The sequence below is a fragment of the Diceros bicornis genome, chromosome 3 (genome assembly GCF_020826845.1).
Source record: "Diceros bicornis minor isolate mBicDic1 chromosome 3, mDicBic1.mat.cur, whole genome shotgun sequence".
NCBI classification, from domain to species: domain Eukaryota; kingdom Metazoa; phylum Chordata; class Mammalia; order Perissodactyla; family Rhinocerotidae; genus Diceros; species Diceros bicornis.
In genome coordinates, this window is record NC_080742.1 from 91,652,910 (window position 1) to 91,680,726 (window position 27,817).

The following is a 27,817-nucleotide window of genomic DNA, read 5'->3' on the forward strand; positions in this document are numbered from 1 at the left end:
ATGGTCATCTTAAAGATATGATTTTTCCCATTTAGTTCTCAAAAAATGCTTAAGAATAGAGGATGGTAGAGAAATAACCTCAATGCTAAGAAGTTAACTATTTTTATGATATGCTAGAGCATATAATATACTGTACAGCATTTTAACATAAAAACTAATGTGGCATTTTCTAAATAAAACTGAAAGTCAATCCCATATAGGTTAGATTTTTTTCCTTTGCTCTCTTTTTAAACTATTTTATATAACATTTGTATCCTACTTTGTGAAATGTATGTAAAATCCTCTAAAATTAAATAATGTTTATGTATTAAGGGACTTTTTATTTACATATGCCTAGATCCTTTAATTCTAAATTTTTATAAAAGTTAGGTAGTGCTCTACACCATAAACTAAATAATAATAGATCAATTAAAATTTTCTGTATTTTCCTTATGACAAAGAAATACAACTTCCTATCAAGAATAACTGAGGGAGGGGCAATATTAAAGGAGTAACTTTCATTTTGGATTCAATTCACTTTCAACCTCTTTTTCATGTCAGAAGTTCCATGTTAGTATGCTTCAGGATTCTGAATTTTTTTTACAAAATGAAGATTGCCAGCCCCCCCCCCGAACCTATATGATCTGGGGCCCAGGTATGTACATTTTAATAGTACCTAAGGAAATTATAGGGGGAAAGGAGGGCGAGTTCTTACATTTTCTTCATTTCTAGAGCTCTACCAAAAATAAAAAATGCTTCTTGGGAAAAATGAGTAAATTTTATAGTGCCTTATAGTTTACAGTACTTTGCCATCCATTATCTCATTTAATTTTCAAAAGAACAGAAAGATAGGAAGAACAGGTATTGGCAACCCCATTTTAAAAGCAAGAACCTAAGATTCAAGGAAGGTAACTAACTGTCTTTCCACCTTTGGTCCTCTTACTAGCAAAGTACAGTGATATTTACTCATTCACATACAAATATCTGAGTACCTGCTTTTGTGCAGGCGTTGTTCTAAGTTCTTAAGAAAAATCAGTAAATAAAATAGATAAAAACCTCTCCCTCATGGTAATTATCTTCTGGCAGGGAGAGACCGATAGAAGCAGTAGATATAATAAATAAGTAAATCATGAAACTAAGTCCAATACAATCTATTAAAGTAACCAGAAAGTTAAATACTATATTTTAAAATGATTATCAAATGGATTTTTGAAACAAACGGGCTCTCCAGTTAATTAATAAAAACCAAAACGAAACACAGCACTCCATTCCCTTAGGAGTCTAACTAATAGAGATTTAAGTACGATAACAGCATTTTGCAAACACACAACCAATTTTTTTAATGTAGCAACAGTCTTACTATATGTACACAGCTAACTCTAAAACATACACTTCTTAATTCCCTTGTGGCTGCCTTATTTGAAGTGCACAAGAGAAGTGGAATCTCCATTATTCAGTCTACTCTGTAGATGGCACTGTGAGTCCAACAATGATCCTTCACTCAGAAGTCTTGCAGTCGTCAGGCACAGCTAAGTATCAGGCTGGGGGCTATGAAAACCACTCTCACTCTAAAAGCAGAAATCACTTTGCAATGGCAGGACACAACTCTAATCTGTAATTTAATTAAAACTTTCCTTATAAAGCATTAGGTCCCACAAAGGCTGAACTGCTAAAATGTTTATCCTGCTGTATCTATTTTAGTTTGTTGCTAGGTATAGTATAATGTCCATTCTTGAAGCGGACAAATGATTCATTGATATACTGATACGTAATAAATCATTTCTGTGGGTTCTGGGTCTGACTCAACCAAAAGAATGCTTTTTATGGCATTTGAGTTTTTCTTCCTAACCCAGAAAGTTAAGTAATTTTCTGCGGGGCGGTGGATTTAATGTCTGCGGAAGGTACAGGACGAAGGGTTAAAGAGAGAGGCATTACAGCAGTCAGAACATAACGCCAAGGACAGCACATCTGTCATCTTGAGCTAGAGTAAGGAACTGCTGTAAGTCAGCTGAAGTATTTAAGAAAAGAGAAAGGTCAAGGCTTCTGGTCCTGAAACCCAGACTTTTATTTTATTTCGTATTGACTGACTGATTGATTAACCTTTTAGCAGGGGTCACTAATGGCTAATGTAACGGTAGAAGGAGGGCAGAATAGTTCAAACTATGCCATAGAATCAGACTACTCTCTTTTCCCATATGCTTCAATTACACTTGTTTTTTCTGGCTGTGGTACTAGGCCAGAAAACAGGTCACATTGATCAGGCATTCAAAAGCATGTTTCATTCGACATGCATCCATTTCCTTACAGGTAAATCCTGAAGGTACTGGAGGGATGGTAAGTCCGGCAGTTAATTGTCATGGCCATTCGAGTGTCAGGATGAAGTTTCTCAGCGAAAGAAATCCTTTCTTCAGTTAGACTGTTAAAGAGACACAGCTCCCTGCAGTCCTCACCCTCTTGGCTATTTATGCTCTGTACTAAAGAGACGCCTTGCTGAACTCTTCTTGTTGATGAATACTAGGTCACCTCTTCCATCGAAGTTGGGCCATCTCTCTTCCCCTTGGTCTGAGCCTGTTACTTTAAGGAGCTGACAGGGGAGAGATGAGGTGTTCTCTTTTTAGCCCTTCCTTGGAGTGTGCTGCTTCAAGCAGTCACTCATTGTTCCTGTCTGTCTGGCCAACTGAACCTTGGTAACAGAAATAAAGAGTGAAGAGTAATACAGAGACAGATGTTTCCGATCCAGAAGCAGTGAGGGTGCTAGAATGATGAGAAAGCAGAATGACAATTTGGACAAAGAGAGAAAGAAAGGATGTAGTATATCAATCCTGATCCACAGTTCCTCAAGTGGACCACAATGATTTTATTTTTCAATTATCTAGGAGTTGAAGTATTGAAAGGAATCCAACAAGGACCCCAGGGCTCTCAGAATCCTAGTGGGGCAACAGCCTAGATTAGAAAACCAACAAATAAACTGTCGAAGCAATAACATTACTCTGCTTCCCTATATCTCAGGCACAGTGAATAGCTGGGAGGTTTGTCTTAAAGAATTCCCCAAATTTACTATAAGGTCAAATTTACTTATATGTCAAAGTGTATCATTTGACATAATAATTTCAATTACTCTAATATCACATGTGACATATTTTAATTGAAAAAAACAAAGTACAACTTTTTTAGTGATCCCCTGATTCAACACTAATTGTTCTGTGCATTCACAGTCAGCAGTTACTAATAGGGGAGCCATCCAAGAAGAGAGTTCTGCTCTTCTGCCCTCCAGCTAGAAGGAGCACTGCAGGCTACTGTAAAAACAAATTCAGACTTCGTGTCTTTCCTAGGCAAGTAGTTGTCTTCATGCTTCCAAGGATTCTGTTAATTCATGTTGTAACAAAGTCCTCATAAAAAGCAAACTTATCTACAGGATATATAAGGTTATGTAGAAAAAGTATTTAATTATAATCTGAATGCAGAAAGGGAAAAAAGTAAGAAGTAAACCACAGTATAAATTCTAATTTGTAATCTAAAAAGGAACATCCTTAATGTGACAGCATAGTGAGCTCATTGGAACTAAACAATCATGATTTTTTAAAAAATCACAACACACGAAAATTGGTGGTGGGGGAAGAGGAATGTATAGATATTTTTTGGGAGGTGGTGTTAAGCCATTAAACAAGTATTTGTTTTCTTGAAATGAAAATCACCTGATGGCATATGGTTTACTTTTAGTTGTTTCCAAGAAAACAAATGAATATATTTAATAGATGGAAATATAATTGCATGCACATGCAATAACAGAAAAGAACTAATCTATTTGCCCAAATAATAATTTAGTGATAGGCATGGAAATCAACCTGTTTTTCTCTCTGTTCTTTCTTTCCTCCTCCCACCTCCCTTCCTCCTTCCCCCATCATGTATGTGTATACATGTATGTATGTATGCATGCACACATGCCAGGGCTGTGAGTCCCTCTCTGGTCACTAATAGTTTTGCTCTGTCATAGTCATAAAGAAGGCATTACATATGACATGTGCTCCAGCTAACAAGCCACAGTGTGGCTACTACAGAAATAGCAACAGGCACCAGCCCAGTGGTGTAGTGGTTAAGTTCGCACACTCCACTTTGGCAGCCTGGGGTTCACGGGTTCGGATCCACACACCGCTCATCAAGCCATGCTGTGGCAGTGTCCCACATACAAAGTAGAGGATGCACAGATGTTAGCTCAGGGTCAATCTTGCTCACCAAAAAAAAAAACAAAAGAAAGAAAGAAAAGAAATAGTAAGAGGTCCCTATGAGGAAAAGGTTTTTAACCACTCCTACTCATTGACATAAACAGATGTTCCCTTTCTACAGAATCTTCCCATATACAATCCTATATTCTATTATCCAAAATAGTGCTTTTCCAAACTTGAGATTTTATTGTTTTTCATATCACAAGGTGTAAAGCTCGAAATCATAAAACACGTACATGAACATGTACACACCTAGACTGTTTTCAAGAACCCATTTGAGAATTCTTAGGGAATTACTGGTTTCTGTGGAATGATAGAATAGTGATTTAAAGACTCAGCATTACTAAGTGGGCTGACTATAGGAAACTTGGAATGATTTTATTTTAGCGGCCCATCCCACTCTGTCCGTTAGCCCCGTTTCATGTATGCCCTCTGCGAACAAAGGCATGAACACACAGAAAGACGGCTTAGCTTTAAAGCCGGCCCTTTTTAACCCTGACTGCACAGGAAGCACCTGGGAAGCTTAAAAAAAAAAAACCAGCATCATCAAGGCCACACTTGAGATCAGTTAAATCAAACCCTCCACGTGGGGACATAAGTACAGGCATCGGTACATTTTATAGCCCCCAGGCAGCTCCAGTGTCAGGCCAGGGTTGAGACCCGCATTTGCTTCAAAAATAGTTCAAGAGGTACCAAAGAAGGGAATAATAAGACAAAATCCCTGGCCTGTGGGCTAACTTATCAGAAGGCCATAAGACAACTAATTCTCTGGAAAATTCTCTTCAAGTATGTCTGACGAAAATCTCTGTATAGCAGCCCTGGGAATTCTGGGATCCTGGTGAAGGTTTATTTTTACCTTAGGTAGGAGGTGGTGCATGAGTGATAAATACACGGGTTTGGGAGTCAAACAGCCAGAGAACAGTTGCAGCTCTATTGCTTCAAGGCTTTGTGACCCCGGGGCAACAAAGCTAATATCGCTACACCCCAGTTTCCCCACCCGTAAAATGGTACTTGTCACTGCTGAGTACATGAGACAACTCACAGAAAGCACTCGAGAAAGTTTCTGACACATAGGAAGCACACAGTGTTCCCTCGGTATTTACCAGCTATTATTTCTTGCAGAAAAAATAAAGCAGAGGCCATAGAATTAGAAATATAGGTAAAATGATAGAGATTTATTTCATGGACTTGAAAAAAAACTGTATGGGATAAGTCACTAATCATCTGTATTACACTTACTCCAAATAAAACAGCTATTTATCTATCTTTGTGGTTTAAGAGTCTAGGTAAAATTTTGGTTGAGCAAAGGGTTCTGCAATTTAAGAAAATGTTTAAAATGCTTTGTGTTAACATAATTTACCTTTATTGCATAGATTTAAAACACATCTTTAGAAATATTCACAGGCAATGGAATTTTCTTTTCTGAGGTCTCTCTGATTATGTTCATTAGATGGATGCCTAGTCTAAATATGGGTAAAGCTATATGGCTAAATTTTGGCTTTCAAGCCGTTTACAAAACATCTTTGCTTAGTAGTGTACTTTGGAAACTTTGCTGACAGAGATAATGATACTGATAAGACTGTTGTTGGTCACAGACTTTAGATGACTTAAAACCACTGAGAACACCATAGGCCTTCACTAGCACAGTGCTAAACATGGCCTTGAATCTTCAGAAACTTCACAAGTTTTTAATATTCAGGAAAAAAGTTTGATCTTCAGTTCTGGTGGAAATATCCTATTTCAGCTGTCTATCAAGAGCTCAATGTAGGTAGAAGTATAATTTATTATTGTAATTACATTGGCTGGTGATTGGAAACACATCACCAATGTACAGATTAGAGCCTTTAATTCTAAAGTTATTATCAGCCAATTTCAGAGTAGTTAACACGATTAAAATGAGTGCATTAGTTGATTTACCCTCACAAATCAAATTTTGATTAGATAATATTACATGCTAATAGGTATACAATTCAAATTTCTTAAAGGCTTTTTAGTATAAAAACTTTGATAAAAATTTTCCAATAATGTATGCAGAGCTAGGGAGAGGGAATGAATGATTGATGGGTTTTTCCTCATAAACCTTATTAAAGGTCCTGATTTGATTGGTCTCCAACTGTTTGGGCTCAGAATTAGGAATTCCAGTTTTGATGATGGCTCATGTACACTGATTAGAAAAACATATCAGAGCTATTACAAAAGCAAATTAATTATTAGAAAAACAGTAGTGTTGGAACAATATTTCATACTGAAAGTTCTTAAAGCTTCTGCTTTTCAATTTATCATAGGACATATGCTCTTAAAGAAGCATCAGTGAACAATTAGTACCTACATAAGGACATGAAAATATATCCATTATCTGAAGGTAATATTTGAATTCTTCCTCTAAGTATAATCCTTCTATCAGCAGCAGCAGGCAGTGTGAAATGCAGTCGAGTGGGTGTGTGGTTTTAGGTGCGTAATTGTGATGATTTCCTAATGTCTAAAGAACTTCATTTGTAGTACATTTGGCTCTCTAAATTGCATCACTGTTTTAACCAGAAGACTGGTAGGTCATCTGGTTGGGTCAGAACAACAGGATAGAATAAATTACAGAAACAGAAGTTCGTCACATTTCACAAGGAGAAGAGACACTTCCAATCTTGTGTTTGTTGGAAAGAACCAAGTGACCCCACAAATCATATCCCTGAAGAAGAAAATACCCTCTTTCAAAAGCATACATGGAAGTTGAATTTGGAATTTTAAAGGTCAATGGTATACACTGAAAAAGAGGATTCTATATTTAATGTAGCCATCTTTTTTTAAAAATGTCACTTAACAGATCTTATCCCTCTAATGAGTGAGAAATGCTTCTTTTGAGTGTTTAGTCAGATAAATGACATAAGGTTCTAATTTCATATATGGTCTGATTTTTAAAAAGGAAAAAAAAAATTCTATTTACTGTATCTTTCTCTAATCCAATCCATACAATAATTCCAGAGCCATCTTTGTTAAACACAAAAGTGATCATTTCCCTCCTCTGTTAAAAATCTTTCCCCACTGCCTGCAGAGTAAATCCAAACTTCCTCTGATAGTACATAAAGGACTTTATGATCTGATCTCACCTAAAGTTCTAGCATCATCTCTCATCTTTCCACCACTTCTACTATACACTTTTGCTACGTAAATACCTCTTGACCTACCATCACATACTCTTGCAAATGCTGTACCATCTTCCTGGATGGTTTCTCATTGTAGTTGCTCCAAAAGGTTTCTCTTCAAAGATTATTTGTAATTGTAACATACCATAGCTTCCCAAGAGAACAAATTAGCAGAAAAATAATGAGCCTTTGGCATCAAAGGAAATATTCAACTATATGGATATATGCACTTATACATAAGTTACAAATTATTTGAACCTGGTGAAAAAATATTTGTTTTTCCACACAAAAAATAAACAAAATAAACAATAACAATAAAACTTATCTGACTTGATCTTATTCATAGGCCCAAGGCACAACAGAAATTACTATAATAACAGACACAGAAATACATGAACATCATAACAGACTTAGAATAGATTTAATATTTTTCCATGTTCAGAAAATCAAGTTGATGTATTTCATGTCCCTCCTCTCTCTCCTGGTTTTATGGTTCTTGGCAATTCTTTTGATTATTTTTGCTCTCAGGCAGGGCTGCCAAATCCTTTTCTCAGCTTCATCCCTTCCCTAGTTCAGGTCTCCTCGGCTCCAATTCTTGCTCTGCTGCCAAGCGCTCCTTCACTGCCTTGGCATCAACAATGAAATGCTGCCATAAAGGAAAGCTACCCTAACAATCAGTGTGTGCAGGCAAATAGTAATTTCCTTAAGTCCCTCTCTTTTAAAAAATCAGATCAAACATAGCCTTGCATATTATAGGTCTTTAATGGATAGTTTGCTTCTGCTTTTGATATCTCTGCCTTCTCTCCCTGGTCCTTTTTCCTTTATTTATTCAATTATACAACCATAAAATTTGTTTTTGAGTATGCAAGGACATAAAATACTGGATTTTCATCTCTGTGGTTGCCATAATGAAAATTAAAGGATCTGATAGAGGTGGAAATAACTGAGTAACAATTCTGATAAATAGCCCCTATAGTCTAGAATTGAATATATTGATTCTTAGAACTTAAATTGCTGCGCCATACAGTACCTGAGAGGTTGATAACATCTTTGCATGTATTTTAGGGGAAAAGTTGGCAAGTTTCAAACTTTTAAGAAGTTTCTGCAAAATTATGTCAGCCTTTCCAAAGCTCTTTTCTAGTAATTTAATCAGAAGCACTTTCCCTTCTCTCGGGGATCCATCTATCCTTTGATAAACTTTCTATCCACTTTTCCAAATCAATGAGACCAATTTGTACTTTGACTGGAATTTCCCCTTTTATAATATAAATTACTTTAAAAACAATTTAAAAAGGCAAAAGATTCTGGGATTTGTTCTAATCAAAGGTATAAGGCACAAAGCAAGGCATTATTAATACTTCAGAACACACACAACAAAGGAAATCATTTACCACCATTTCAGCATATTCCCCCACTCAGGAGATTCATGCATATTTAAACGAATTAATTTATTTTCTGCAATTTGCTCTTTAAGAGCTTAAGTGGCCATTTGCTGTTGCTTATTTCAGGATCTTGTGCCCTTGTTCTCTGAGTCACCAACTTATAGCTTGAGTGCGCCAGGTGTATTTATGCTCCCAAGTATTTTAAATCACCCATTAGGAAATCCAATTTCCTATTCATAAGACTCAGAAGTAATTTTCCACTGTTAACTTTTTCTTAATTAAGGATGTAGGCCTGTATTCACAGCTGAATTTTTGGTACTGTATTTATTATTGGCTCCATGATGTCAATATTTGAGAATGTCATCATATTAGAATCACAGATAGTCATGTAACCTGGGCCACTCTTGGGTTCTCTTGGGATTGACATTTGGGGTACCCATAAAAGTCATCGCCATAATAATATCTATTATTTATTGTACTCTGTGCCAATCTCTGTGTATACGCCATCTCGTTTAATTCTTTCGACAGTCCTATGACGTGTTTATTATTTTCTCTATCATTATTTCAGTTTTAGAGATGAGAAAATGTAGGCTTAGAGAAGTGAATCACAAGGTCACATATCTAGTAAGTAGCAGAACCAATTGAAACCCACCGCCCTCTCCCTCCCAAGCTTTACACTGATTCATTAATGTTGAAGGCATGTGATTGTGCTTTAGAGGGTACAGGAATTAGTGTATAGGAATTAGGACCCAGTTTCTGCCTTTAAGGAATTTATGATCTAGTTAGGGAAAGGAGGCTAAGGCAATTATTAAAATATTACAACCCAAGGCTACATGTGCCTTAAAGAGACACTCACAAAGCGCTTTGAAGATTCAAAGAAATGAAAGATCACATCTGGTTGGGGGTATACATCTTCACAATGCAATAGCTGCTTTGAAGAAGCCTCGAAAATAAGGTGAGATTCAGAAAATGGAAGTTGAGGATTTCAGGGCATTAGTAAATGGCCCATTCTAGGATCATAGTAGAGGAGATGGGGAGAAGGGAAGAATGAGTTTAAAGTTTTTGGTTTGAGTGATTGTGTATTTGTTGGTTTACTGGCCTGGGGAAAACAGGGAGAAGAACAGGTGGGGCAAAAGTCAAGTATTTTGTCACGGTCATGTTAGCTCAGACAAGGTGTTTAAACATTCATTCAACAAAGATGTACTCAACAACAACTCTGTACCAGGTACTCTCCTGAGCACTAAGTTCTAAACAAAATAGATGAGTTTCTACACTCTAGAGCAGCTTATATTCCAGGAATCCCAGTGCAAATGAAGGATAGTCAGAGAGGTCAGGGGGTGGAGACATACAGTTGAGAAGCAATGGCATTTAGATGTATTTAAAGTTACAGGTTGTGATAAGATCATTTAGGGACAGCTTATAGATAGAAGGGGACTCAGGACCAGACCAAGCAAGGGGGAGCATTTTCTTAATGAGAAATGAAGTGGGCAAAATAAATCTATTGAATTCTAGGTAACAAACTTGTGTTACATTTGTTTGGGTATATTAAATGACATGACCAAGTTACCTTCCCTCCCCTCCCCAATGAATTTTTAGATTTTTCAGGGGCAAGTACAATCAAGTTATTGATGTACTACTCTCATTTTCTTCTTCTAGTCACACATTCTGTATTAAAAATTTACTCATGGGTAAAGTTAAACAGAAAACACAGCCAACTATAAAACTGCAACTATGAAACTCTAAACAATTTGTGATTGCCATCACAATTAGTGATAAATCAGTAAGAATACTGCATACAGAAGGAGGCACCAATAGATGAGGGTGAAAGTACAGACAACTTCTACAACCCTGACTCTAATCCACAGGTTTCTTTTCAATCCAAAGAAGTACACTGAATTGCCAGGGAGACATTATTTTAAGAGTGACCTTTAACCTACTTTAATGAATGAAAAAAAAAAAATCAAAATCATTAGTAGCTACACGTAGTTACAGATTACTTGTGGCATAATTTATAACTGATGGAGATGCCGTGGCACTGAGACCTGCTGCCATAGACCACACTTGCCCATAATCAGAGGCCCCAATCCACTCTGTCCACTAGTCCCCACTAGAATTCCGCTAGAGAGAAATTCAGAATTAAAGAACCGTGCACGTTCAACAATTAGTCCTCGCTGTGGTCCAAAATTTATTCAAAAGTTATTTAATTTTTAACACAAAATTTATTCAAAAGTTATTTAGGGGCTGGCCCATGGCGCAGCGGTTAAGTGTGCGTGCTCCACTGCTGGCGGCATGGGTTCGGATCTCGGGCGCACATCCATGCACCACTTGTCAGGCCATGCTGTGGCGGCGTCCCACATAAAGTGGAAGAAGATGGGCACGGTTGTTAGCTCAGGGCCAGTCTTCCTCAGCAAAAAGAGGAGGATTGGCATGGATGCTAGCTCAGGGCTGATCTTCCTCACAAAAAAAGTAAAAAATGTGAAAAAATAAAAAAAATAAAAATCTGTCCCATTAATAGTCACAGTTCATCTCTAGTAGAACTACAAATACAAATATCTAAGACCCTGTAGATCTATCATTATTTCAAAACAAAAAAAATTAAAAAAAGTTATTTAATTTTTAACACACTCTCTTTGATAGTTATTTTAAATTTTCTAAATCCTGACTTTAACCCAGTGCCTTATCCTCTGATGCTGTGGCCAACTTATTGGTAAAGATTCATGCCACTTATAATTTGTGGCTTTATCCCTAAGTGTCTTCACCTTAATACCTAAATCGACATCTCTCATTTTGTTCTTTCTTTCTAGTTTTGGAGGCGGAGCTACACATACCTCTTGCTTCTTTTACCTCGGACATAAAGCATAAAGGCCTCCTTGATAACGGAACTCTATACCTATATTTCTTCCTCTATCACTGGTAAACTTCTAAAAAGCTTAATAAATCTGTTGCCATTGTTTTCTCAACATGCATTTAACTCCTTTCAGCCACCTTGAGAAACAGAAATCTGGCTTTTATCCCTAGTTTGTTACTACTTTTCTGCATTTTCAAGAGTCACCAAAAGATTCCTTCAGTGAAATCCAAGTTTTACTCTCTTTTGCATATGGAGCCTTCTCACTAAACCCCTCGTTAAATGGCAGCTTTTTTCTCAGTTAAACTGTACAATCCCATCCTCTTCCTGCCTTACTCACTGTTCCTTCTTTGCCTTTTCCTGCAGGATCCACCATTTCTTACCAACCTGTAAATATGATCATTTCCCAAGGTTAGGAACCACTTCCTAACTGATTTCTAGTTGATAATGCTAGAGAAATGGGTAAGGTCTGAATGTGAAAAAGAAAGAGCAACTCTGACGAGGAATCATTATTAATCAATGTCAATTAACTATCTGTTATTGAAAATGTTACTAAATAGGATGCGGAGAAAACCTAAAGGGCTCGTAAACTAAAGAGATATACAATCTAGTTAAGTGGGTAAAATAAAGATACAAAATAATTACAATGAACATAAACTCACTTTTTATATTTATACAACACTATCAGAATGCCCTGCAGGACACAGTAGAGTAAGCTCAACTAGGATTTTTCTGTTTTCTTTCTTTTTGCAAAGCAAATATTGTAACTTTCATTAAACAAGACAATGAGAGAACCAATTTCACTTGTCTTTGTTTTTATAATGATACTTGCTCTCAAATTATAGTTTTATACCATTTTCAACATTTATAAAAGGGAAATCTAAAAATGAAATGCTTACACCTTGCCTCATGCTCAGAGCAGGGAAGAAATGGGCCAGAGAAAAGCATCTAGGTAAGCAGTGAATTCGTTTGAAACCCCAAATCCCCAATATGGCGAGATGTCTACAGATTCATTCCTCCTTCGCCCACTCCCTAGACAGGCCCTCTCTCAATACACACACAACCACACAAACACACTCAGACTCAAAAACCCTCTTTTGTAATAATCACATTCTTGATGGCATCACTTTAAATCCTATCAACTTCTGGCAGGGTTTACACCTGTAAAATTTTACACCCTTTTTTCACCCTTAAAATTCAACTTACCCTTCATTATTCTAATTGTTGTAAAGGTTTATGATAAAGAACTCTTGCCTCAACATCTCTTACCAAAGTGCAATTGACTCTGTGTCCCAATACAGAATTCCCGTGGGTAAAATGAACTTGCTAATTTAAGAAAGGTTGCTAATTACATAAAATATGCAAAGTGCAATTCTAGCCGACTAGGTGGAGACTGAGATGACAAGCACCAAATCTTTGATGCAAATGCATTCTAGTAAAAGGAATAAGAAATCTGCACAAAGAACGACACTAACAGGTAAGAATCCTGAAGAGTGGCACGGCACACTTTAGGAATTCAGAGGAGAGAGAAATCACATTTAGTTAGGAAAGCTTCATGAAAGATGTGATTTGAAATGGCCCTTAAGGATGAGTAAGATTTTCATAGGAAGGGAGGGGAGATGTTAAAGGGAGAACAAATTCTGAGAATCCTGGGAATGGGGTCATGTTTTATGGGGGAAATGGCATATGTACTGGACCTCAAATGCTTTTCACAGGCATTCAGGAGGAGAGAACAAAATAGTAAAATTCTGCTATTGAGAGTAAGGAATAAAGACTAATGCTCGAGATGAAAAAGATTGAGATCATTTAGTTTAAAGTCATTCATTTTAAAGGAAAGGGAACTGAATACTGAGGGCAGGTGAGAGTCCTGCTCATATTTACATCATGATTGTAATCACAGTGAATCAGGATGAGGAGAGGCCAGCCTCTCTGTCCTCAATCACTGTCCTACATGCACAAATCAGATTTCTCCCCCTACAGCAGTGTATCCTTCTATAAGGGGGAGCCTTATCTATTTAATTCACATAGTAATTAGCATGTACCACGCAAGACAGTAGGAAATAAAACTTCTTTATCATTATCTACGGAATATCAGCCTTTGGTGGGATACAGGTCAACTGTAAACACTACAGGTTTCAATTTGTATTTTTCTTAATTATATGTCAGATTTAAATTACCACTGATATACTGCAAATAAGTAATTTTTTAAATGGTTAAATATAAAAGTTGGTTATCAGTTGTAGCTGGTAAAAAAAATTAGAAAGCCTTCTTGCTTTGATAACTCTTTCTAAGCACGTTCTTTAAGACACACATTATACATACACACAGAGAAGAAAAAGGGGATTTAGGGATAGATAGTTGAGAGAGACAAGTTGTTAATTTGCAATTAAATGTGGTCCAGAAAACAGATGAGTAAAAAAGGCTGATGTGATTCCCCCAAAGTGAAACCTTGCAATTAAATGGAGAAGACAGCCCGAGTGTGATGTTGGCCCTGGGGCTGCCGGGAGATCACAATACTACTAATGAATCATTATCAAAGAGTATTTTATTGACTGAAGCCAGAGCTGCAACCTGGCTTCAGTGTAAACGAGGAGTAATAATAACTTTCCACTCCTGGCTTCACTGTGAACTTCTGAAGAGTGAGAACCTTCAGCAGGACATTATAAACTGTAGTGATGACACAGGACGTCCTCCTCCGCAGTGTTCAAAGCCACTGTCGTCCATGAACTATATGACATGCAATCTATGAGAGAAGGGAAGGGTATGCACAATGCAAAGCCAACCCTTGATGCGCTTCCAAACAAAAGTCCCCTGACCTCTGGTCCTATTACTGCTTCGCATGGGAACTTTTAATTGCCACCACATCGGGAATTAAGGAAGAGAGGCATTAAGTTCCTGGCATTTATGATCTGGACTCACCCATTTCTCTGTGGGGTCAGCAGCCACAGTTGTTACACTGAAGGAGACCTTCGACATCATCTACCAACCCTCTGTGTATAGATGAAGAATCGGCATGATGTCCCAGTACCACAGAAATCATTCGTGTCAGAGTCATAACCTGAACCCTACTGTCATCTTTCCTCCACATTATTAACTGAAGTAAATAGCTGCAGAATTTTTTTTCTGCTACATTTCAAGGGAAACTCAGGGTACAAATTACATAGAGGGAAGGTAAATTATACGTTCTACGATAATCTCCAGAGAGTGATTTTGTCAAGGGGTTTAAAGAATTGATTTGTTCCCTTTTTTGGCTGTTTTATAATCACAAAGCCAGGGGATTCACCCTCTCTTTAGCGCAATTCTACTCTCTTTTCTGGAAAAAGAAAGAGAACTACCATGTAGTTCCCTGATGCTCTCCTTTGGCTCGAGAACTTACTTTCTCTCTATGTAATCTGTACCTTGAGTTTCCCTTAAAGTGTAGCAAAAAAAAAAAAATATTAATTCACTAAAAATTTTATTTGGGATACACAGATATACATATGCCTTTTTATGGGGATGCTTCTATTTTAGTCTGCATCCTAGACATTTCCCCAGTTTGACCTCCCCTTCTTTTACTTTAAGCCTAGTGTTCTCCAAATAGTTTCAGCTTTTTCACAATTTGGCCTCCAAGCAAAACAGAGGACAAATGGCAGCTCACTGCTGAAAGACCTGTATACAACCTAAACCTCCTGCAATCGAGCCATTCTGCCCTTCTATCACTGTTTTTTCTGTTTCATCCTTGAATCTTTAGACACTCAAAAATCCTGTTTCAGGGGGCCGGCCTGGTGGTGTAGCGGTCAAGTTCGCGCACTCCACTTCGGCGGCCCGGGTTCACAGGTTGGGATCCCAGGTGTGGACGAAGCACCACTTGTCAAGCCATGCTGTGGCGGCGTCCCATATAAAGTAGTAGAGGAAGATGGGCACGGATGTTAGCCCAGGGCTGATCTTCCTCAGCAAAAAAGAGGAGGATTGGCAACAGATGTTAGCTCAGGACTAATCTTCCTCACACACAAAAAATTCTGTTTTAACCATTTATCCTCCTTTGTGAATGCTAAATAAATCTTTTTTTCCTTAACATAAGTACCTTGAGAACCATGATGAATGACAACATTGGTTTATAATCACCCCAGAAACCAGATATCACAGTGAGCATAAATTACACTTAAATTACACACTCTACAAATCTGCATGGGTTCTAGCTTGTGATTTGTGGCTCGCAGAGTGGAAAGAAATGTCTTAGGTGGGGTTCACTTCGTGATTTTAATTGCTAAGGTGTTAATTCTCTGTCTCCTTTGTCTTTGACCCTGCTCAATTCCAGGGAAAATTCCACTTTCATTTGAGATAGTTATTTCACCACGTCCAGAGCTTTCAAAAATAGACACGTATGTAAAGGACCAATGATGGATCCATTTTATGTGCACAGGAGACCAAGTTAGGAAACAAGAACTTGGACAATTTATTTAACATCCTGTGTTTCAGTTTCCTCATCTACAAAATGGGGATAATAATACTTTGCATTAATAAAAAAATTGATGTTATGCCTGAATGAGAGTGAGTGTGGAGAAAAGACAGACAGTATATATGGGAAAGTGCTATTTCAAAACACAAACTATGATTATTTGGACCTAGTAGAAAATTATACCCATTGAGCTATTCCCGTGGTAAAAGTTTATTCACCTGCACCCCTTGATTTGTTCTCCACAATTCATGTGATGACCAAAAGTTATTGCTTTCTTGTCTCAATTTATTAGCTGGATGGTTGAATGCACAGAGCTCACATCTCAATCAGCACAAAAGTGAAACCTGGAGGAGGGAAATAGAAAGGGACTCTCGAGCTTTCACTGAAACCATTCTCATCCGTCAACCTGCCCACGTAAATACCAGGAAATCAACTCATTTCAACAACTTGGGAGGCAAACTTGAGTTATTATAGTGTTCGTGAATGCAGGTCAATGAAAAACTTGTCTGTTCACAAATTCCCATTTGTCATATTCCCTACAAATGCACATTAATTGTTTTCATATTTAAATGCCTAGAATCAACTATAATAAATGTATGTTGTCAGGTTGTTGGGAGTTGTCTAAAAACAAAACAGGATGATTACGGTATATAGTAAATTACTGTTGGTTCTTGTGCTCTCAGCGGAATCACAAAAGGGTAAGAACTTAAGAAAAATCATGTCTGGTTCAAATCCTACAACATAGAAAATAGAATTGGAGCTGAGTTAATGAAATATATATTTAATACAAGTTTGTAGTAGGCTGTACATCATTAGTCTTATATGTCCAAAATGAAATATTTGCTTACAAGTAGAATATGTGAAAATTCTTCAGAACAACATAGCCTAAAAAATAATCTTGTTCCTCTTTGTATTTTTCTCTCCATAGAAATAATATCTACTGCTTGTCAACCTCCCCCTCAACCCAACTTGGCCTTCTTCATAAAATCTGGGTCCTAGAGTTTCCCATGATCGTCATTTTGTGCAACGATTCCTCAATGCTAATATTCAGAACTTATCAGAAGTAGCAGTTTTGTGGTCTATAACCCCAGACTGCCCAAATCTATATACAAAAGAAAAACCCAAATTGTAATATATCGTAGTACAAGTATATACATGTGGCATGTGTATGTGGAAGGAGTAGGAATAAAAGTGACAGCGACATAAGTAGTAACCCAGTAGTCTGATGGTGTATGTGTGCTCAGTAAATTAACTAATAAATACTCGATTGATCTTTAAGGACCTGTAGAGTCCTGAGATTCTAATAATATGTGACTATAAAAGCAATATAAGGAAGAGTCAAATTTTCCACCTTTTGTTTTTACCACCTTAATCACGCATCAGATTGCTGTCTGTTATTGGTAGAAACCATCAGTTTCTCATATAAGTACAGCCTCAAAGGCTACAAGAGAAGAAGCATACAAAGGATAGAAAAACAGGAATATTTCTAATAAGATACTGGTTACAACCACAGTTGAATGGAGCTTTACCTCTGGCCTATGCAAACCTTCTGGTTTCCTTCATGGTTCCTGGGGATCAGAATTGGCTAAACTTGACTACAAACCAGATTGAATGGAAATTATAACCTTCATTCCCCTTTGTGGACACCAGATCAATCATCCTCACATCATTTGTTTGGTTTTTGTTTTGTATTGAGTCTTTACCACAAGTTATCTGAGGCCAAGATGAATGACAACACTGAGATTCAGTTTCTCAGTGACAATATAAACAGTCTTCACACATCAATTTTCACAGTAACTGCAAAGATTCAATGATGTAATAATTGTATTCAATAAGTATTATTTCAGGAAATTATTTAATTCATTGATTACCGATCTGATATGGTAGACTGAATAATGGCCCCTCAAAATGTCCACATTGTCATCCCTGGAACCTATGAACAAATTATTTACATAGCAGGAGGGATTTTGCAGATGTGATTAAAAATCTTGAGATACAATTATCCTGGATTATCCAGGTGGTCCCAGTGTAGTCACAAATTCCTTAAAAGAGGGAGGCTATAGAGTACAAGTCAGAGAAAGAGATGTGACAATGGAAGCAGAGGTCAGAGAAAGAGAGAGTGATTTGATGATGCTATGCTGCCAGCCTTGAAGATGGAGGAAAGAATCATGAGCTGAGAAATGTGGGCAGCCTCTAGAAGCTGGAAATGGTAAGAAAAGGATTCTCCACTGGAGCCTCTGGGAACAATGCAGCTGTGTCAATACCTTGATTTTAGTCTTGTAAGACCCGTTTCCGACTTCGATCTCCAGAACTACAGATAAGGAACGTGTTGTTTTACGCCACTAGTTTGTGGTAATTTCTTATAGCAGCAATTTGAAACTGATACAGCTGAAAACTTGTATCATGAAAATTTTCACAAATATCGTCATATTTTTTGATGTGCCTATGAAACATCACACTTTTAAGTTTACCTATCTTTATATATATTTAAATCTATTATCAAATATCAATATTTTCTACTCTACTAGTAGTAAAAGGAACTAGGAGGAAAAAGCCCTGAGCTGGGAGTTGAGATACTGAGTTCCAGGCCAGCTCTGGCACTAGGAAGCTGCTGTGTGGTTTGTGGAAGTCACTTTTATTTTTTTATTTTTATTTATTTATTTATTTATTTATTTTAATTTTTGTTTATAGCAGTAACATTGGTTTATAACATTGTATAAATTTCAGGTGTACATCATTATACTTATATTTCTGCATAGATTACATCATGTTGACCACCCAAATACTAATTACAACCCATCACCACACACATGTGCCGAATTATTCCTTTCGCCCTCCTCCCTCCCCCCTTCACCTCTGGTAACCACCAATCCAATCTCTGTCTCTATGTGTTTGTTTGTTATTATCTACTACTTAATGGGGGAGATCATACAGTATTTGACCTTCTCCCTCTGACTTATTTCACTTTGCATAATATCCTCAATGTCCATCCATGTTGTCACAAATGTCTGGATTTCATCATTTCTTATGGCTGAGTAGTATTCCATTGTGTATATATACCACAGCTTCTTTATCCATTCGTCCCTTGATGGGCACTTAGGTTGCTTCCAAGTCTTGGCTATTGTGAATAACGCTGCAATGAACACAGGGGTGCACGTATCTTTACTCGTTGGTGTTTTCAAGTTCTTGGGATAAATACCCAGCAGTGGAATAGCTGAATCATATGGTAGTTCTATCCTTAATTTTTTGAAGAATACTGTTTTCCATAGTGGCTGCACCAGTTTGCACTCCCACCAGCAGTGTATGCCAGTTCCCTTCTCTCCACATCCTCTCCAACACTTGTTGTTTCCTGTCTTGCTAATTATAGCCATTCTGACGGGCGTGAGGTGATATCTCATTGTAGTTTTGATTTGCATTTCCCTGATAGTTAATGATTTTGAACATCTTTTCATGTGTCTGTTGGCCATCTGTATATCTTCTTTGGAGAAATGTATGTTCAGGTCTTTTGCCCATTTTTTAATTGGGTTGTTAGTTTTTTTTGTTGTTGAGATGCATGAGCTCTTTATATATTTTGGAGATTAACCCCTTATCAGATACATGGTTTGCAAATATCTTCTCCCAATTATTAGGTTGTCTTTTCGTTTTGTTGATGGTTTCCTTTGCTGTGCAGAAGCTTTTTAGTTTGATGTAGTCCCATTTGTTTATTTTTTCTATTGTTTCTCTTGCCTGGTAAGACACGGTGCTTGAAAATATGTTGCTAAGACTGATGTCGAAGAGCGTACTGCCTATGTTTTCTTCTAGAAGTTTCATAGTTTCATGTGGAAGTCACTTTTAGATCTTAGTTAATTCATTTGAAAATCATAGGTCTAGACGAACAATGATGTGCCTTTCGACATTATGATACTATAATTATTCTAGAATCTAAATAAAAGAAATAGCATTCATACAGTCTGGCCTACATATCACAGAAGTTGTCATTTGCTGGCACTTACTACAGAGAATGCATAAAAAAAATCAAGATGTGGTATCAACAACTAAGATTTCTTTTTTCAAATATATCCCATTAAAAAGAATGTAATGTTCTGCTATTTCCATAATGTAGTCCAAAGTATAAGAAATCACTCAATGCAGCCTAGAGTAATGAACTTAATATGCACTGTTACACTTTAAAGGTTTACCAAATACTTGAAAATATTCAGTACCCTACGAATAAATGTGTAAGGCTTCCCTGAAAAACTTTTGTGAGAATATTTATTTGTAATTATCATTCTAAATTATATAAATAAATGTAATATTGTAGGTACAGCTATTATGAAAAATAAACCTTTCAGTCTTGTACCACCCCTTTAAATTTACACAAATTTGTGAGAGAACATTTTATTTCTAAGATTTGAAAGATTCTTAGTTGGAAGTTATTTTTGGAGAAAAATCAATATTGGAATTCATAGCTAGCACTTTCCATTATAAATAAAAATGGCCTATGAAAACAACGCCTTTCCTAAATTAATAATATAAAGCTGTGGAGAAGGAAAGCCATTGAAGGCTAACTAAACATAGACTGGGGAAAGATTTCTCCTTACTCATGTGTGGAGATAAGTGTTTTTTAAAAGAACACTCAGAGATTATTGGATACAATTTTCACGTAAATGAAACCTCTTCCTCAGCAGGATGTGCTTGCTTAAATGCTCAGTCCTCCACTTCCTCAGCAGAAGGGCTGGCAGTCCCGCTATGTATTAGTTAGATACAAGCTGCTCTGTAGGTCTCATTCTCTCCTCCCCTCCTCTCTGGCAGCAAGCACACAAATAAAAGACGGCAAGGTACAAGGCACCACCTGTCTCTGGATCAGAACATACTTCAGGTGTCTCCTGCAACCAGTACTCCCTCTATGCTATGTCCTCCCCAAATCTGCATCCTGCCTGCTGGACCTACTTTACTTGCATTTTGCTCTTGCTGCCTTGGCTGACTTCTCCAGAGTTTCCCTCTTGAATGCCTAGACTTTAAGAGTAGTATACTTTAAGATCAGTATTTCCCTGATACTAAAACTAGTCAAAGCTATCACCAAAAAAGAACTCTACAAAACAATATATTTTAAGAATATGGATGCAAAAATTCTCAACAAAATACTAGGAAACTGAATCCATATAAAAAGAATTATACATCATGACCAAGTGGAATTTATTCCAGGGATGCCAGTTTGATTTAACATCTGAAATTCAATTAATATAATACATTATATCAATTTAATTTTTTAAAAATAATTTCTCAATAGACAAAAAGCAAAATCCAACACCCTTTGATGATGAAAACTAGGAATAGAATGGAATTTCCTCAATCTGAGAATGGACATCTATGAAAAACCAACAGCTAACATCATACTTAATGGTGAAAGACTGGATGCTTTCCTCCCAAGATCAGGAACAGGACTTGAGTGTCCACTTTTGCTACATTTAGTATTATTTGAATACTATTTCAATACTGTTTGAATACTATTCAATATTGTAGTGGAGGTTCTAACTAGCACAATTTGGTAAAAAGAAGAAATAAAAGGCATCCAGATTAAAAAAGAAGTAAAACTACCTCTATTTGCAGATGACATGATCTTATATACAGAAAATCCTAAGAAATCCACTAAAACACTATTAGTACTCATAAATGAGTTCAGCAAAGTTGGAGGATACAAGATCAACTGATACAAAAATCAACTATATTTCTATACACTTGCCATGAACAATCCAAAAAGGAAATTAAGAAAACTCTTCCATCCACAATAGCATTAAAACAATACAATACTTAGGAATAAATTTAACAAAAGAAGTGCAAAACTTATACTATGAAAACAACAAAACTTTGTAGAAAGAAAGTAAAAATCTAAGTAAATTAAAAGTATCCCATGTTCATGGATTGGAAGACTTAACATTGTTAATATGACAATACTTCTCAAACTAATCTACAGAATCAACACAATCCCTATCAGAATCCTAGCTGACTTCTTTGTAGAAATCAACAAATTAATTCTGGACCATTACCTCACACCATATACAAAAATTAAATCAAAATGGATCAAAGATCCAAATGTAAGAGAAAAAACTATAAACTCTTAGAAGAAAACATAGGAGTAAATCTTTATGATATTGGATTTGGCAATGAATTTTAAAATATGACACCAAAAGCATAATCAGCAAAAGAAAAATATAGATAAATTAGACTTCATCAAAATTAAAAATGATTATGCTTCAAAGAACACCATTAAGAAAGTGAAAAGAGAGCCCACAGAATGGGAGAAAATATTTATACATCTTATACAGATAAGGGACTTGTATCTAGAATATATAAAGAACTCTGCAACTCAATAATAAAAAGACAACCCAATTAAAAAAGGGCCAAAGGATCTCCATAGAAGGTATACAAATGGCCAATAAGTACCTGAAAAAAATGTCCCACATTGTTAGTTATCAGGGAAATGAGAATCAAAATCACAATGAGATACCAGTTGATTTCCACCAAGATGGCTAAAATCAAAAAGTCAGATGAAAATTAGTGTTGACAAGGATGTGGAGAAATCAGAACTCTTATGCCTTGCTGGTGCGAATGTAAAATGGTGCATCTCCTTTGGAAAACAGCCCAGCAGTTCCTCAATGATTAAGCATAAAGTTACCATATGTCCCAGCAATTCTACCACTAGGTATGTACCCATGAGAAATGAGAACATATGTCCACAGAGGAACTTGTACATGAATGTGTATAGCAATATTATTCATAACAGACAAAAAGTGGAAACAATCCAAATGTCCATTAGCAGACAAACAGATAAACAAAATGTGGTACATCCATACCATGGAATATTATTTGACCATAAAAAGGAATGAAATACTGATAAATTCTACAACATGGATGAACTTTGAAAACATTACGCTAAGTAAAAGAAGCCAGTCACAAAACTCCACATATTATATAATTCTATTTATGTGAAAGTCTAGAATAGGGAAATCTATAGAGATAGAAAGTACATTAGTGGTTTCTTAGGGCTGGGGGGTGAAGGGCACGGTGCGGGATGGGAAGGGGGGTGGGAAGTGGGTGGCTAAAGGGTACATACTTTCTTTTTTTGGGGGGGACAGGGGGTGAGGAAGATTGGCCCTGAGCCAACATCTGTTGCCAATCTTCTTCTTTTTGCTGAGGAAGATTGTCCCTGAGCTAACATCTGTGCCAGTCTTCCTCTATTGTGTATGAGGGATGCCACCACAGCATGGCTTGACAAGCAGTGTGTAGGTCCGCGACCAGGAACTCAGGCCACCAAAGTGGAGCGCACAAACCTTACCACTACGCCACCAGGCCGGTCCCAAGTGCTTTCTTTTTGAAGTTATGAATATGTTTTGAGTTTGACTGGTGATGGTTGCACATATCTGTGAATATGCTAAACACCACTGAATTGTATACTTTAACTGGGTGAACTTTATGGTATGTAAATTATATCTCTATAAAACTGTTTAAAAATGCCATTTCCTTCTAGCTTAGCTTACTAGTGCTAGAATGAACTCATGCCTTCTAAAAGATTACATTGGTCTGATTCATTTTGCTTAAAGGGCTCACAGTCATGGCCATGATTCTTTTTCAACAAAGAGTGCACAGCACAGCTCTTTGTGAGACCTTTCCCAACATACAAATAGAAAGTGACATCCTCAGACCTCTGTTCCAGGGCCACCTCTCACCTACTTCACAGAGCCGGAAATTAAGTGGTATTTTGCAATGTTACATTACACATTTCTTTTAAAAGACCACAATAGCTTGTGATCCTTTAAATATCATAGGTGATTACAATTTGGTTTGTTAAGAGAATAATCTTTCAAAGGGTAAAATAATGACATACAAAGATAAAATGAACACATCAAAGATTTCATTTAAGTCATTAACTAATGAGAAAAGCAGTAAGATGTAAAAAACTAGCTCAAAGGACACTACAAATGACACACATACATACAGACAAATAGGAAGGCTGATATGGATTTGCTAATAGATGGAAAACTGGCCATTTCCATAGGGTGATAATCCATTGTGTTTTCACAGAACAAAAGCTCAATTGACTTATATGAATAGGAATCATTTACATTATGATCAGCCCTTTACTAGTTAACTTCTAGCTCCAAAAAGTTGCAAAATAAGCAAAAACAATGAAAGGCTAAGTGTCCTATAGAATCAGATAACTCTTGAGGGGACCTCTAGACTAGGCCTAACAATCCACTGAAAGATACTCAGGAATTTTTTTTTCCATTACAAAGCCTTTTGCAATTTGTCATGACAGGTTTAAGAGTGCCATCTCTATGCATATAGTTTGATAATTAAGTTGCTATGCTATTTGATCTACCATATTTTATCAGTTCTAACATGTACATTTCCCCACATCTATGGAGTTATAATTAGTAGTATTTTTTTCTTAAAGTACATAAAATAATAATGCATCTTACAATTGACGACATCTTAGAAGTGATGAAATATAGTCATTTCACCAACTTGTAAACTCAAGAAAATGATTTGGGGGTGGGAAACTTTAGCTAACATCTTCCTTGAGGAAGACTGAGGCAAAAAAAAAAGCCATCCTTATTACCACCTTTGATCTCTGAAGCATGTTTTATGTAAAAATTTTAACAATATCTTTAATTCAACTCAAAGTGGGTCATTGATTATCAAAGAATTACGATACAAAAGATACTGTCCTTGAATCAGACAGGAAATACTGACGTCATGGTTTCGGAGTGCTTTTTTTATAAGCACTGGACTAGAAAAGCAATAATTAAAATAATAACAAAGACATATAAAAATATGAACAATCTCACACATTAGTGGCACTAGCTCACAAAAGTGGGTATCACTATGTATATATATAATCTAAGTGGGTATAGCTATTGTCGAACCATGACAACTGACTAGAATTGCTTTGTGAGGCATAATGGAGTGAGAATTAACAGCATTTCTCACTGAAACTGCATTATTAGCAAGTGTAGTTTTATAGTTTTATAGAGGCATGAACTGTTCCCTTGTTAGACTGGCACTTAAAATCCTCATAGAGAACTCCTGCAGAAAATCACGGTGCCTGTACACACTTATTACAAATCATTTTCCATAGAGATGAAAAATCTTTTCAAACTGTTTTCTCACAATTTTTTTCTTTCTTTCAAAACTCTCACTTGGGTTAGGAGATTTGAGTCCCTTTCAGTCAATGCTACAAAATTACTTCATTCTGTCATTTATTTCTATACTTCTTGGAAAAAACACAAAAGAAGGAACAATGAATACATAATTTCAAACTCAACTTGAGTGTTCTATTAAGAGGCTTGCGCGAATGGAGGGCAACTCCATTTAACATTTTTCTTAGGCAAAACTGTAGAGAAGTTAAAAGTCCTGTCCCTCAGAATTTTTATTTATTTACTTTTATTTTTATTTTTCTTCCTAAGTACTTTCCCTTTCCTACCATTATCCCCTCTTTCCTATCTCCTTTGCTTTCCCCTGTCTACAGTTACCTTCCTCTTGTTTTCTTCTCTTTATCCTGAATTCATTTTAGTGATTTTTTTAGACATCAACTTACTTTATATGGAAAGTTTTTCACTTACTAATTGGAAACAAGGAAAAATAGCAACGAAGACTTGAATTCAGATTTTCAGTGCATCAATCCCTAATGATCTGAATTTGGGCAAATCACTAACTAGAGCTACTACGTCCTTCTCTGAAAAACGAGAATATCTGAAAAATTTTCAGATCAATGAACTACATCAATTATCAGAGCTAAGGAACACCAACTAGAACAAAAGCTAGGCTACACTTAAACATGTTATAGTAAAACTGTGGAACATCAAAGAAAAACATCAGGTGTAAAGAAGGAAGAGAGTTAAAGACAGAGTATAAACAAATCAGAATTAGTTTGATTGACTACGGGTTCTTTAACAGCAACAACAGACATTCATAAGAGTGTGGCTGAAAGAAAGTTAAAATAAATTTTTATTATATATATAGCTAAACTGTTCAACAAGATGGTGGACAAAGCAAAGACATTTTTTGATAGACAGAAGAGCAGACTTCTACTCACCCTCTTCTTCCTCACCGACAGAACCTCAGTTTTATTTGGGGTGACTACATCCTTAGAAAATTGCACGTCCCAGCCTCCTTTGCAGCTGGGGTAGCTGTTTGACAGTTCTGGCCACTGAGTCAAAAGGTTAGACGCAGGAAGGAATCTGGGAATGTTGGGAATCTCGGCTGCCTTGTTTTCCTACTGTATGTGCTGCCCATCTTCCTCTCTCCCCTTCCCTCCCTCATGATGCTGAAGGGGAGACACAGTGGCTGGAGTTGCAACAGACATCTTATGATTTTGAGGCAAAGGCTGAGGAAATCACAGAAACCTTGCCCTGTAACTACTCACCTCTGTACTTTGCTACACGAGAAAAAAAAATAGGCTTTTTTTAAAGCTACTGTTTCAGTTAGTCATAACTGAATGCAATCCTATTTATTACAGACTGAAGAAGAAAGAAAACCTGATTACTAACAAAAATATGACTGTCTATAGAAAACCCAAGTGAATCTAGTCATATTTTTAGAAACAATAAAAGTGTTCAGAATATATTAATACAATATACTAAAATCAACTGTATGTTCGAATACCACCAATGAAATCAGAAAATGTGATTTTTAAAAATGTATAACTTACAATAGCAACACAAAATACAGGGTTTCTAGAAATAAATCTTATATAAGATGTACAGGATCTTATGGACAAAATTTTAAAATTATTGAGAGCAATCAAAATGTTCTAAGTAAATGGAGAGATAAATTATATTTATGGATGGGAAGACAATTTCCTTCAGAAATTTTCTTATCTAATTGTTCTATTCTCCCCAAATTTATCTATAAATTTAACATAATTATGAAAAAAATTACAATGGAATTGTGTGTGTGACACTTGTGAAGCCAATGCTAAAATTTATGAAGAGCAAAATGCCTGAAATAGCCATGAAAATTCTGAAGAAGAACAAGGTTGGGGACTCAACTTATCATACGTCAATATTTATTATAAAGCGATGGTAATTAGGGCAGTGTGGTATCAGTACAGGAAGAAGAATGTAAGCCAAGGGAACAGCCTAGAGATTTAAGAAACATACCCACGAATACGAAACTGTATGGTACCTTGCAAATCACTAGAGAAAGGATGATAACTGATGCTAGAGCAATTGGTTATCAGCAACGAAAAAAAAATCAGATCCCTAACTCATATCATACACAAAGATCAATTTCAGGTGAAATAAAAGATCTAAAAATAAAACTAAAATGTGAGAACATCGTTATGACCATCAGGAATAGAAAGATGACTTAAGACACAAAAATTACAAATCTTAAAGCAAAAGATTGATAAATGACTACCTTTAATTTAATAACCTCAGTGGATACAAAAACGCCATAAACAAATGGAGAAGGCAAAGGATAGCCAGGAAGAAGATAATTAGGGTCTGAAGAACTCCTAAGAATTAATAAGAAAAAAACAAATAGTCCAATGGCTAAATGGGCAAAAGAAAGTAGCAATCTGCAAAAGAGGAAACCAGCATGGTTAATAACTCCAAAAAGATGCTTCCCTCACCAGCAATCAGAGACCACAGTGACACATCATTGACATTCACCAGACTGTCAAAAATGATTAAATTTGACAACACCAAGAACTGGGTGGAGATGTGGAGCACGAGAACTCTTGTACACTCCTGGATGAGTGCACACTGGTATAATCAGTGTCAGAGCAACGTGGCATACCTAGCAAAGGTGAGGATGCTCTTACCTACGAT

The 27,817-nt window shown here is 36.4% G+C and overlaps 1 protein-coding gene across 2 annotated transcripts in view; it reads right to left on the reverse strand.

Moving 5' to 3' along the window:
* Positions 1 to 27,817, reverse strand: part of TPK1 (thiamin pyrophosphokinase 1) — a 327,688-nt gene that overhangs the window by 60,889 nt on the left and 238,982 nt on the right. Inside the window, exon 9 of one of the 2 annotated variants that reach the window (XM_058532223.1) lies at positions 19,764 to 19,925. The exons of the other annotated variant lie outside the window; for it this stretch is intronic. Coding sequence (XP_058388206.1) covers positions 19,900 to 19,925 — 26 coding nt within the window. The 3' untranslated portion in view covers positions 19,764 to 19,899. Of the gene's footprint in view, positions 1 to 19,763; positions 19,926 to 27,817 lie in introns of those variants that run through there. 2 annotated transcript variants of the gene reach the window in all.